Below are 14,186 nucleotides of genomic sequence, written 5' to 3'. Positions count from 1 at the left end.
CTCTGCCTGATGGCGGTAAGCGAGAGGCCCAAGCCTTTTTTTTTTAATGGGCACTGTTCCACGAAGGCAAACTGAAAGACCATTCTTAAGAGAAGTTTATTCTGGACAAAGTACTGGCAACCATCAAACCACATTTTTGGCACTGGCTATTAAAATATGAATTTGTTCGTTTGGACATGCAAAAAGGCTGGGCACTGATGCTGGGCACGACACAAATTATTTTTCCGTGGCGTTTTAAGAAAGTTATATTCATGGCTATTCAGTTTCTCCTTCAATGATTCCACCTGTGCTACCGTTCATGCCTCATCTACTGGATCTTCGCCTGGATTCTTTCATTGCGAGTCTGCCCCGTTACCGCTAATAGAAAATTTGGTGCTCAGTCAGAACTCCTATTCACTACAGCAGGACCAGAGAGGACAGCTGCCGAATGGAGGACAGCAGGTGGAGAATCCCACCCCTTATTTCAGCAACTCCAGCATTCCATCCCCCCCCCCCCCCCTCCCCTCCAAAGGCTAGGCATTATTGTCTGTTCCACTCAACATTAATTACTACCTCCATTCATCATCACACCTGTCCACTCTTTTAACGATGTGCATTTTACAGTTGTTTGTTCTTTAAGGTTGTGTAACTTCAAGCCCAAGCTCCAGTCCTCTTGCAGAACAGTAGCTACGGTACTGTACCTCTTCCATGCCCTTTAATAAAGGAAAGAAAACCTTGTTTCAGGGCAGCACGGTGGCGCAGTGGGTAGCGCTGCTGCCTCACGCCGCCAAGGTCCCTGGTTCGATCCCGGCTCTGGGTCACTGTCCGTGTGGAGTTTGAACATTCTCCCCGTGTTTGCGTGGATTTCGCCCTCACATCCCAAAGATGTGCAGGGGAGGTGGATTGGCCACGCTAAATTGCCCCTTAATTGGAAAAATGAATTGGGTACTCTAAGTTTATTTTTAAAAATTAAAAAAAAAACCTTGTTTCTTTAAACTCTGCAAAGACACAAGGGGCAATCTCCCAATTGCAAGCCCCTGGCATGGAGCATTGTCCACTGGGAGCATACAGCAGTAAATTGTGTAGACAACCGATGATTTTATATCCATTTAAAATTATTGGAAAGAAAATTGTGGGCTGCGTATGCACATTTTCTTTGCAATCCCAATGGGTTCCACACCAGAAGCATGCAAATGGAATATTTACTCAATTTCTTTTTTCACAAGTCTGATCCATGGGTACAGCTTCTTACCTCTGATGACTCCACCCTTGCTATTTCATTTTTCAATATTCTTGGCCTCACAATGTTTACTGAACTGTGGTTTCCCCTTTTGTGCCAAACATTTCGTTCACCCTCAATAACTATTTACTCTCTATAAAACCCATGTCTATTACAGACTTAAGTACTGCTTCCCCTCCAAGATGACTCTTTGAGCACCCTTCTTGTGCCTCCGAGAAAAAATAGCAATCCTTTGGGGACGTCTAATCTCCAAAATCGCTCTCTCTTACTCTCCATGACAACTATTCTTGTCTCTCACTTTCTATTTTTATTAATATTAACATCTTGCTTTAAACAAAAACAATAAGTCAGCATTTGCGTTAATGATTTTCCTGTTGTTTTTCAACTTCAACTATTCCATCCTACAAACTCGCACTCCTATTCCCCACTTCACTCAGATCAAAAAAAATCACATAGCTTCCTATTTCCCTTTCCCAAGAGCTTAACACGGCAAACTCTGGAACTCCCTCAGCGTTCCCTTGGCCTCCAATTTTCTGACTCTAAAAGCAAACATGACCTCAGCTAATCGCTACTTCATGACTCATGGTATTAATCTCTGGGGTCGTACACAATGGGTCTTGGTCCTCCAGCTTGGCTTTATGTTTAAAGAACAGAATTACATCCACAACTTTCTTTGGGTGAATTTATTAAATTTAGCCACGTGCGTACAGTGAGCCACTGGACAGAGATCAATCCATCTGCTATACAGTTTAAGTGGAGGTTCACATTATGCACCTGGACCACTGTGTATAGATTTGGTCTCCTCAACCTGAAGGAATGGAGCAAAGATTCACTTGACTGACTCCTCAGATGAGGGGGATGCCCTGTACGCAGCATTTGAATACGCGAAGCCATAGAATTTGCAAGAATGAAAGACGATCTCACCGAAACCTTTGAAGGTAAGGGGGTTCAACAAGGTACACGGTGGAAGAATGGTTCCTCAGGCTGGGGAGTATAGAGCTAGGGTTTACATTCTCAGAATAAGACTAAGGCAAGGAATGTGTATCTTCTGGAATTCCCTATCCCAGAAGAATAGGGATGCTCAGTCATTGAGCATATACAAGACGTAGATTGATAGACTGTTGCTCTCTAAAGGAGTTAAGGGGATAATGAGGAAAGGTGGATTATGAGGTAAATTTAGAATTTAGAACAGTACAGCACAGAACAGGCCCTTCGGCCCTCAATGTTGTGCCGAGCAATGATCACCCTACCCAAGCCCACGCATCCACCCTATACCAGTAACCCAACAACCCCCATTAACATTATTTTTTAGGACACTAAGGGCAATTTAGCCTGGCCAATCCACCTAACCCGCACATCTTTGGACTGTGGGAGGAAACCGGAGCACCCGGAGGAAACCCACGCACACACGGGGAGGACGTGCAGACTCCACACAGACAGTGCCCCAGCTGGGAATCGAACCTGGGACCCTGGAGCTGTGAAGCATTGATGCTAACCACCATGCTACCATGCTGCCCAAAAGAATGAATGACCTGCCCGGTTCCTATTGCATATTACGATGTGGCATTTGTGACCTACAAGTAATCTCCAAACTATCATATTAGCTGCAGGGAAATGGAAGAAAATTACACCAAATAACAGGAAATAATTTTACAATGGTTTGGGATATCATTAATGAACCTAAATCAGGAATAAAAGCACAAATTCATTTTGAATTTTCTTTGTGGCAATGCCTTTGAAATCAACATCCACTTTTTCCTGACAGCCTTCATTGTTTCATGTTCACTGAGTGTTTGGGAAAGAATTGCAAGATTTAAGTGAATCTTTTTGCCAGATAAATAGGCAAAAGTTTAGGAAACACACATCAGCCCTACAGTTACTAGCAATTAATATTTTATTTTTAATGTACAGAATTCTGGATCGACTCCACTGAACATGTACTTTGAAGCACGGATTTACGATGAGTAATTAAAGAAGGGTAATTAAAGTTACCTGACAAATTCCACTGATGCACATGTTCAAGGATTCGGTATTGCATCGGGTACCATCGAGTACTTTTGGCGATAACTCCACAATCAAAGACGTTCCCTGGGCTTGGCACTTCAGTGCACATGGAGCTTCATGATCATTGTAGAGGGGAATCCACTCGTAATACTGTCCCTGGTATTTCACATCATTGTGTGCGGAGCACTGCTGATGTCTGAAGTCACCAGTTTCAGGGGGACATTCCTTTAGCAGAGAAAAAATGAAATGTAAATGCGAGAAAAATTAAAGTTTTTGGACGCTGCACTTTACTGCATGTTTTTACTTCATGCGGAAATAAACACCATGATAGCCAGGAATTGACACTGCAGGCAAGTTACAGTACAAACGCTGAAGGTAATATTGAGAAACTGAGTTCATGGGCCAAAGCCCAAATTGCAAATCAGCTCCAAGGCTGAGGTATACCAGAAATGTTGTGATTTAATGGTACATAAATAAACAAAGTATGTTGGGCTGAAACATTCTCCACACACAGTGCAAAAATGCAATATTGGCAGAAAGTGCTGCTTTTGAAAATGTAGAATTAGAGGACGTCAGATTTTGGGACTATAGACGATTCAGGCCCGGTCTCTCATTGTCGGCAGATCCTTTAAAGAAGATCTTCCCAGGCTTTTCCCCATTGCAACCTCCATTTTAATACTTTACACTTGGTGCAACCCCATAGTGAAAAGGACGAGGGCTGTGTGAGTTGTTGACCCAACAGGGGCATGAAGTTCACATGCTGCCTACATCGTGAGGAACAAGCACAAGCTTTTGAGGCCTATCCAATTTTAATCCCAATCTGCCCAACTATTGTTGAGTTGCAATCAAAAACGAAAAAAAATATTGAGCTACATGGCCAAAACTGCAGGATACAAGTCAGAAGCTATCATGATCAATCTGCACGGTACTCTGATTAGATTGTGTGCTGGTTATTGACATACAAAGGAGACATTGCTCAGTAATAGTGCAATGACCTCCCAAGTAAGAGTGTTGGAGTGTTGTGAGTTCATTGCAATCCAGGGACTTGTGCATTATTTAGGCTAACACTCATTTGTAGTACGAAGGAGTTTTGAACATACGCACCACAAAACTACCAGTCAATGACCACTTTCAATGCGAAAGAATCGATTTAATTTGATTCGATTTATTTATTGTCACATGTACAGTGAAAAGTATTTTTCTGCGACCGAGGGAATATACACAGTACGTACATAGTAGACAAAAAGAATAATCAACAGAGAACACTGACAAATGGTACATCGACAAACAGTGATTGGTTACAGTGCGGAACAAGGGGCCAAACAAAGCAAATACATGAGCAAGAGCAACCTCGGGCGTCGTGAATAGATATTCATTTCCCCTTGACATTCAAAAGAATTACCATCACCGATTGCCCCACTATCAACATCCTGGGGGCTACAATTGACCAGAAACTGAATGGACTCGCTATATAGAACATAGAACATAGAACAATACAGCGCAGTACAGGCCCTTCGGCCCTCGATATTGCACCGACATGGAAAAAAAACTAAAGGCCATCTAACCTACACTATGCCCTTATCATCCATATGCTTATCCAATAAATTTTTAAATGCCCTCAATGTTGGCGTCTTCACTACTGTTGCAGGTAGGGCATTCCACGGCCTCACCACTCTTTGCGTAAAAAACCCACCTCTGACCTCTGTCCTATATCTATTACCCCTCAATTTAAGGCTATGTCCGCTCGTGCTAGCCACCTCCATCCGCGGGAGAAGGCTCTCGCTGTCTACCCTATCTAACCCTCTGATCATTTTGTATGCCTCTATTAAGTCACCTCTTAACCTTCTTCTCTCTAACGAAAACAACCTCAAGTCCATCAGCCTTTCCTCATAAGATTTTCCCTCCATACCAGGCAACATCCTGGTAAATCTCCTCTGCACCCGTTCCAAAGCTTCCACGTCCTTCCTATAATGAGGCGACCAGAACTGTACGCAATACTCCAAATGCGGCCGTACTAGAGTTTTGTACAACTGCAACATGACCTCATGGCTCCGGAACTCAATCCCTCTACCAATAAAGGCCAACACACCATAGGCCTTCTTCACAACCCTATCAACCTGGGTGGCAACTTTCAGGGATCTATGTACATGGACACCGAGATCCCTCTGCTCATCCACACTACCAAGAATTTTACCATTAGCCAAATATTCCGCATTTCTGTTATTCTTTCCAAAGTGAATCACCTCACACTTCTCCACATTAAACTCCATTTGCCACCTTTCAGCCCAGCTCTGCAGCTTATCTATGTCCCTCTGTAACCTGCAACATCCTTCCGCACTGTCTACAACTCCACCGAGTCATGACCTACCCTTCACAAAACCATGCTGACTATCCCTAATCATATTATTCCTATCTAGATGATTATAAATCGTATCTTTTATAATCCTCTCCAAGACTTTACCCACCACAGACGTTAGGCTCACCGGCCTATAGTTACCGGGGTTATCTCTACTCCCCTTCTTGAACAAAGGGACCACATTTGCTATCCTCCAGTCCTCTGGCACTATTCCTGTAGCCAATGATGACCTAAAATTCAAAGCCAAAGGCTCAGCAATCTCTTCCCTGGCTTCCCAGAGAATCCTAGGATAAATCCCATCCGGCCCCGGGGACTTATCTATTTTCACCTTGTCCAGAATTGACAACACTTCTTCCCTACGCACCTCAATGCCATCTATTCTAATAGCCTGGGTCTCAGCATTCTCCTCCACAATATTATCTTTTTCTTGAGTGAATACTGACGAAAAGTATTCATTTAGTATCTCGCTTATCTCCTCAGCCTCCACACACAACTTCCCACCACTGTCCTTGACTGGCCCTACTCTTAGCCTAGTCATTCTTTTATTCCTGACATACCTATAGAAAGCTTTTGGGTTTTCCTTGATCCTACCTGCCAAAGACTTCTCATGTCCCCTCCTTGCTCGTCTCAGCTCTCTCTTTAGATCCTTCGTCGCTTCCTTGTAACTATCAAGCGCCCCAACTGAAACTTCACGCCTCATCTTCACATAGGCCTCCTTCTTCCTCTTAACAAGAGATTCCACTTCTTTGGTAAACCACGGTTCCCTCGCTCGACCCCTTCCTCCCTGCCTGACTGGTACGTACTTATCAAGAACATGCAATAGCTGTTCCTTGAACAAGCTCCACATATCCAGTGTGCCCAACCCTTGCAGCCTACTTCTCCAACCAACACATCCTAAGTCATGTCTAATGGCATCATAATTGCCCTTCCCCCAGCTATAACTCTTGCCCTGCGGGGTATACTTATCCCTTTCCATCACTAACGTAAAGGTCACCGAATTGTGGTCACTGTTTCCAAAGTGCTCACCTACCTCCAGATCTAACACCTGGCCTGGTTCATTACCCAAAACCAAATCCAATGTGGCCTCGCCTCTTGTTGGCCTGTCAACATATTGTGTCAGGATACCCTCCTGCACACATTGTACAAAGAATGACCCATCTAATGTACTCGAACTATATCTTTTCCAGTCAATATTTGGAAAGTTAAAGTCTCCCATAACAACTACCCTGTTACTTTCGCTCTTTTCCAGAATCATCTTCGCCATCCTTTCCTCTACATCCCTAGAACTATTAGGTGGCCTATAGAAAACTCCCAACAGGGTGACCTCTCCTTTCCTGTTTCTAACCTCAGCCCATACTACCTCAGAAGAAGAGTCCCCATCTAGCATCTTTTCCGCCACCGTAATACTGTCCCTGACTAGCAGCGCCTCCCCCTCTTTTGCCCCCTTCTCTGAGCTTACTAAAACACCTAAACCCCGGAACCTGCAACAACCATTCCTGTCCCTGCTCTATCCATGTCTCTGAAATGGCCACAACATCGAAGTTCCAGGTACCAACCCATGATGCCAGTTCCCCTACCTTATTTCGTATACTCCTGGCATTGAAGTAGACACACTTCAAACCACCTACCTGAACACTGGCACCCTCCTGCGAAGTCAAATCTGTGCTCCTGACCTCTATACTCTCAATCTCCCGTACCCCAAAACTACAATCCAGGTTCCCATGCCCCTGCTGAATTAGTTTAAACCCCCCCAAAGAGCACTAACAAATCTCCCCCCCAGGATATTGGTGCCCCTCAGGTTCAGATGTAGACCATCCTGTCTATAGAGGTCCCACCTTCCCCAGAAAGAGCCCCAGTTATCCAGAAATCTGAATCCCTCCCGCCTGCACCATCCCTGTAGCCACGTGTTTAATTGCTCTCTCTCCCTATTCCTCATCTCACTATCACGTGGCACGGGCAACTACCCAGAGATAACAACTCTGTTTGTTCTCGCTCTGAGCTTCCAACCTAGCTCCCTAAAGGCCTGCCTGACATCCTTGTCCCCTTTCCTACCTATGTCGTTAGTGCCAATGTGGACTACGACTTGGGGCTGCTCCCCCTCCCCCTTAAGGACCCGGAAAACACGATCCGATACATCACGTACCCTTGCACCTGGGAGGCAACATACCAAACGTGAGTCTCTCTCGCTCCCACAAAATCTCCTATCTGTGCCCCTGACTATTGAGTCCCCAATTACTAATATTCTACTCCATTCCCCCCTTCCCTTCTGAGCAACAGGGACAGACTCCGTGCCAGAGGCCCGTACCCCATGGCTTACCCCTGGTAAGTCGTCCCCCCCACAAGTATCCAAAACGGTATACTTGTTACTCAGGGGAACGACCGCAGGGGGTCCCTGCACTGACTGCTTCTTCCCAGTCCCTCTTACAGTTACCCATCTATCTCTAGTCTTTGGTGTAACTACTTCCCTGAAGCTCCTATCTATGACCCCCTCTGCCTCCCGAATGATCCGAAGTTCATCCAGCTCAAGCTCCAGGTCCCTAACACGGTTTTTGAGGAGCTGGAGTTGGGTGCACTTCCCACAGATGAAATCAGCAGGGACACTGACGGCGTCCCTCACCTCAAACATTCTGCAGGAGGAGCATTGTACTGCCTTCCCTGACATCACCTCTAGATTTAAAAAAAAACAAGAAAAAGAAAAAGAAAGGAAGAGCTTACCTGATATTACCTCAAACCCTGCTCCCGCTGAAAGGTAAGCAAATTTAAAGGCACTCACTATGGCTAAATACTATGGCTGCAAGAGCAGGTTTGAGGCTTAGAATCCTGCGGACAGTAAGTCACCTTCTCACTTTCCAAAGCCTGTCTGCCATTTACAAGTCACAAGTCAGAAGTCTCATGGAATATTTTCCACTTGCTTGGATGAGTGCAGTTCTAATAGTACTCAAGAAGCTTTACACGATCCAGGCCAAAGCAGCCCACTTGATTGGCACCCCATCCACCACACCATGTAAACATTCACTCCCTCCACCACCGATATAGAGTGTGTGACATCTACAAGATGCACTGCAGGAACTCACCAAGGCTCATTCGACAGGACCTTCCAAACCAGCGACCTCCACTACCCAGAAGGACAAGGACAGCTGGCACATGGGAACACCATCACCTGCAAGTTCATCTCTAAGTCACACAGACCATCCTGACTTGGAAATATATCTCCGTTCCTTCATTGTCATTGGGTCAAAATCCTGGAACTCCCTCCCCTAATTACACTGTGGGTGCATCTACACCACAGTGGTTCACGAAGGCAACTCATCACCACCTTCTCAAGAGCAATTAGGGATGGGCAATGAGTGCTGGTCTACTGATGCCCATGTGCTTTGAAAACAAAAGGAAATTTGTACATGCTGTCATTTGGATGAGATGAGGCCAGTTTGTCCTCTTGCATGCCTATAAAAGATCTCTAGCAGGATTCTCTGATCCCTCAGCCATGTGCTTCTCGGCTGCACACTGTTCACCGGCAGTGGGATACTATCTTCCCGCCGCTTGTCAATGGGATTTCCCATTGTAACCACCCCACGCCGCCAGGTAACCTCGTGTCACTATTCAAAGAATAGCAATTGAGTTCTCCCTTGGCCACTATTTGTCCCTAAAACAATGTCAGTGAAGCAATTAATCTGGTCTATATCACATTGCTGTTGTGGGATCTTGCTGTGCAAAAATTGACAGCTATTGTTTTTGGATTGCAACAGTGCTGAGACAGTAAAATGCTTTGGAAAGTTCTATTAGGATGTAGTCAGGTAATGGACCATAAAGGGCAGCCAGTGGCGCAGTGGTTAGTAGTAATGCCGCCTGACAGCGCTGAGGACCCGGGTTCGATCCCGGCTCCGGGTCACTGTCTGTATGGAGTTTGCACATTCTCCCAGTGTTCGCGTGGGTCTCACCCCCACTATCCAAAGATGTGCAGGCGATGGATTGCCCCTTCATTAGAATAAATAGAATTGAGTACTCTAAATTTATATTAAAAAATGAAATGTGGAAGTTTTTCTTTCATTCTTGCACCAATAATGTGTGCTGGATTTAGAACATAGAACATAGAACAGTACAGCACAGAACAGGCCCTTCGGCCCTCGATGTTGTGCCGAGCCATGATCACCCTACTTAAACCCACGTAACCCGTATACCCGTAACCCAACAATCCCCCCATTAACCTTACACTATGGGCAATTTAGCATGGCCAATCCACCTAACCCGCACATCTTTGGACTGTGGGAGGAAACCGGAGCACCCGGAGGAAACCCACGCACACACGGGGAGGACGTGCAGACTCCACACAGACAGTGACCCAGCCGGGAATCGAACCTGGGACCCTGGAGCTGTGAAGCATTGATGCTAACCACCATGCTACAGTGAGGCCCCTCATTTGAGTGAACAAAGAACAAAGAACAAAGAAAAGTACAGCACAGGAACAGGCCCTTCAGCCCTCAAAGCCTGTGCCGACCATGCTGCCCGTCTAAATTAAAATCTTCTACACTTCCGGGGTCTGTATTCCTCTATTCCCATCCTATTCATGTATTTGTCAAGTTGCCCCTTAAACGTCACTATCGTCCCTGCTTCCACCACCTTCTCCGGCAGCGGGTTCCAGGCACCCACTACCCAGGCACACTCTAGGAGTGTGTTTGATATATTTATTTAAAGGCATTTCACAACCATTAACATAAGTTTACAACATTAAGAAATCCCCCTCCTTCATGAGCATGGCATAAAAGTTACTGAGATTAGTGTCATAGAACATAGAACAGTACAGCACTGAACAGGCCCTTCGGCCCTCAATGTTGTGCCGAGCCATGATCACCCTACTCAAACCCACGTATCCACCCTATACCCGTAACCCAACAACCCCTCCCTTAACTTTACTTTTATTAGGACACCACGGGCAATTTAGCATGGCCAATCCACCTAACCCGCACATCTTTGGACTGTGGGAGGAAACCGGAGCACCCGGAGGAAACCCACGCACACAGGGGGAGGACGTGCAGACTCCACACAGACAGTGACCCAGCCGGGAATCGAACCTGGGACCCTGGAGCTGTGAAGCATTTATGCTAACCACCATGCTACCCTGCTGCCCTAAAACATATCACCCGAACAGGGACTTGAACCCTGGACCCTCAGATTAAAAGTCTGATGCTCTACCGACTGAGCTATCCGGGCCCTTAATAATCAAATGATTATTTTCTTGACTGTTGTCAAAATCATCTTTAATTGGTTTACACAAGTACCTATTGCAACTGTTGAAGACAATGGAAACAAACTCAGGAAGACTATACGATTAAAACAGATAAAGTGGTATTACGATGTGTACCTCCAGACGTCGCATGCACAGTCTAACTGGGAAAAGAATGGATCAGTGAATAGTGGAATGGACTCCAGGCCCATTAACAGATTTGTGGTATGCTGCACATGTAATCCCAAGAATGCCATTGAAGATTATGGTGTGGGCAAGAACGACAAGCCTAATTTAACTGGGTAAGAGCTTACAATGATGGTAGTTACTGTATGGGCACTGGCTATGGCTTGCGCAATGTCAACTTGTCTGTTCCAATCGATAAACTTGCTATGTTTGGGAAATTAAAGTTTCTTAAAGTTTTGTTTCACTATTAATGTTAGAGTTTCTAATACATTTTGGCCCTGGTATAATTTATAATATTATAATGTGAACACCTGAATAAACATCGGTTCCATCATTCCTGAGCCTGCGGCAAATCATTTGCTCTCAAGTTTGCTCTGTATAACAAGAAGATCTCACATTTGGATTCTTGAGGTGAGGAGACATTATGGCCTGGATTCTCTGTTCTGCAGACTAAGTTCGCCCGCCAGCAGAGATTAGCTACTGGTCTCCACCGGCGCTAGGAGTGGCGCCCATGTGCGATTCCCTTTCCTTTACCATGCTAATTTATGCATGGGGGAGAGCTCACCAGATTCCGTCAGAACCCCGGTATTGGGCCGCTATTTTTAGTGGGCAGCCGGATGCCACTGTCGGGTGGCACCCCCCTAACGTACTCCACCACAACGCAAATCCTGCCCCCTTTCCCGGTTACAGATTGGTGCATCCTACCCCTCCACAACAAGAATAACGAACAGGTCAACCACCCCGCAGCACACACACATGAGGGTGACCCACCCCTCCCCACCACTGACTCCCAGTTCCCTCATCAGATACCAACCATCAGAGACCTCCCTGCAACCATGTCAGAACCTCCATCAGAGGCCCTATCAGAGATCTCCATTAGTTATCCCTGCCTGAAAGTGGAAGAGCAGTCCAGGCAGTAGAGTGAAAAATCACTGCATTTTCACTCATCTTTCCCTTACATGTGCTGCCTTAGACAAAGGTGTTTTAAGCAATAGCTGTTAGAACTGTCAGAGGCTTCTTCCAAAGCCAAGTACACTTCAAAGAGCTTCAAATCCCTTGACAGCCTTTGAAATGCAAATATTCCATTCAATTTCACGCAGAAATGCATTGCAAGAGCCAGTGAATGAGTTTTATTTCTCCAGAGACAAGTGCTTGGTGGATTGTTGATCTATCTTTCCCGTCAGGCCTGAATGCATCTCAAGTACCCTGCTTTGATGTTTCTAAACACCCTTGCTTTGATTGACAATTCCTCACCACATCAAAAGCAGCTAAGTGCTTTTACTTCAAAGCACTTAGCTGCTTTTGATGTGGCAAGGAATTATCAATCACAACAAGAGTATTTATAAACATTAAGTGCTTAGCTGCTTTTGATGCCCCTCATTGCCAGCAGGGGTAGGATTTGCATTGTGGAGGGACTTCTGATTTCCTTTTGGGGGCACCTCTTGACCCGTCGTTGGGTCCACTGCATCAGGGCCACGCTTGGGTGAATTTGCACCTAAACCCGCACGGAGGATTATCGGCTGTACGGGATGGTGTGGTGACTCGGGCTTCCAGCCCATTAATAAAATGGAAATGGATTTCACAGGCATGGGGCGGGTAGCGTGCTGAGGCCGCCGGCAGAGAATCGGAGCATTGCAAGAGGTTTGTTTTTCCCTCAAAGCTCCATTGCCCGCCAGATTGGGAATCCTGATACCGGCATCGGGCAATGGAAAACCCATCCCTACATTTAAGAGATTTACAGGTGGGTGAATGGATTATTTCCAGATAACGTTGAACGTTTTATATTCAGCACATCACAAGAACTAGGAGCAAGAGTAGGCCACTCAGCCCCTCGTGCCTGCTCTGCCATTTGATAAGGTGATTGCTGATCTGACTCTGACCTCAATTCAATTTTCCTGTCTGCCTCCCCATTGTCCATATAAATCAAACATCTCTCTGACTCAGCCTTGAATATATTCCATGACCCGACTTCACTGCTCATTAGGGAAGAGAATTCCACAGACTAAGAGGATCCTCAGAGAGAAATAACTTCCTCTCATCTTCGTCTTAGATGGGAGACCCCTTAATTTTTAAACTGTGTCCCCATGTTCTAGGCATCTCCACAGAGGGAAAAACTTCTCAGTATCCAAAATCATTCATTGTTCACTTCCTTTGGAGTGGCAAGTTAACTGCTTGACTTCTTGAGGGTTAAGATCTACCAAATATTGTTTTGTGACACAAAGTCATTTAATCGCCCCATGAAAAGGATCTACAAAGATGTACATTTGTGAGATGTCTGTGCTCTCCACCCAATTCTATAAGAAGACACGTGCACCACACGTGGATTGGGACGGTGTTTACATCTTGGACTAACAAAATGGTCAGCTGGTTAAGCAGTTATCTTACTGTTTTTTTCAGATGGGTCACTGGTATCTGCTGTCTTTGTCCTTCTAGTGGTTGTGGGTTTGGAAGGCGCTGTCTAAGGCGTCTTGGTGACTTCCTGCAGTTTATCTTGTAGATGGTGCACATGGCTGTCACTGTTCGTAGATTGTGTATGTTTGTCATTCGGGTGCCAATCAAACGGCCTGCTTTGTCTTGGAATGTTTCGAGCTTCTTAAGTGTTGTTAGGCAGTGATTCCGACCTCAGGTGACTGTGTGGAGTTTGCACAATCTTCCCGTTTCTGCGTGGGTTTTCTCTGGGTGCTCCGGTTTCCTGCCACATTCCAAAAGATGTGCAGGTTAGGTGGATTGGCCATGCTAAATTACCCCTAGGTGGGGTTTAGGGATAAGATGTGGTACTGGCCTAGGTTGGTTACACGTTGAGAGGGCTGGCCCAGACTCAATGGGCCGAATGGCCTCCTTCTGCACTGTTGGGATTCTATGATTTGTTGGAGCTGCATCCAGGCAAGTGGGGAGTATACCATCACTCTCCTGACTTGTGCCTTGGATATGCTGGACAGGCTTTGGGGAGTCAGGCGGTGAATTACTCGCCGCAGGATTCCTGGCCTTTGACTTGGTCTGGTAACTACAGTATTTATATGACTAGTCCAGTTCAATTTCTGATCAATGGTAACACCCAGGATGTTGATAGTTGAGGAATTCAGGGATGGTGATTGAATGTCAAGGGGCAACGGTTAGATTCTGTCTTGCTGGAGATGATCATAACTGAGCCATGGTTCAAGGTGATAGGTTCACAACGTTGAGCGGACTTAATCAAATCA

The 14,186-nt window shown here is 45.7% G+C and overlaps 1 protein-coding gene and 1 non-coding gene across 4 annotated transcripts in view; both read right to left on the bottom strand.

Annotated features, from left to right (window-relative positions):
* The window catches only part of adamtsl3 (ADAMTS-like 3), a 747,154-nt gene that overhangs the window by 361,326 nt on the left and 371,642 nt on the right, over positions 1-14,186 (bottom strand). For all 3 annotated transcript variants that reach the window (XM_038813229.1, XM_038813228.1, XM_038813227.1), the window contains exon 6: positions 3,212-3,448. In XM_038813229.1, the coding sequence (XP_038669157.1) occupies positions 3,212-3,448 (237 nt within the window). The remainder of the gene's footprint in view (positions 1-3,211; positions 3,449-14,186) is intronic.
* On the bottom strand, positions 10,715-10,787 carry trnak-uuu. The gene has a single exon. It is a non-coding gene; the product is annotated as a tRNA-Lys (tRNA).

Source organism: Scyliorhinus canicula, chromosome 12, assembly GCF_902713615.1.
Source record: "Scyliorhinus canicula chromosome 12, sScyCan1.1, whole genome shotgun sequence".
NCBI classification, from domain to species: domain Eukaryota; kingdom Metazoa; phylum Chordata; class Chondrichthyes; order Carcharhiniformes; family Scyliorhinidae; genus Scyliorhinus; species Scyliorhinus canicula.
Note: the sequence above shows the minus strand (reverse complement) of the source record. Positions and strands in the feature narration are given on the sequence as shown.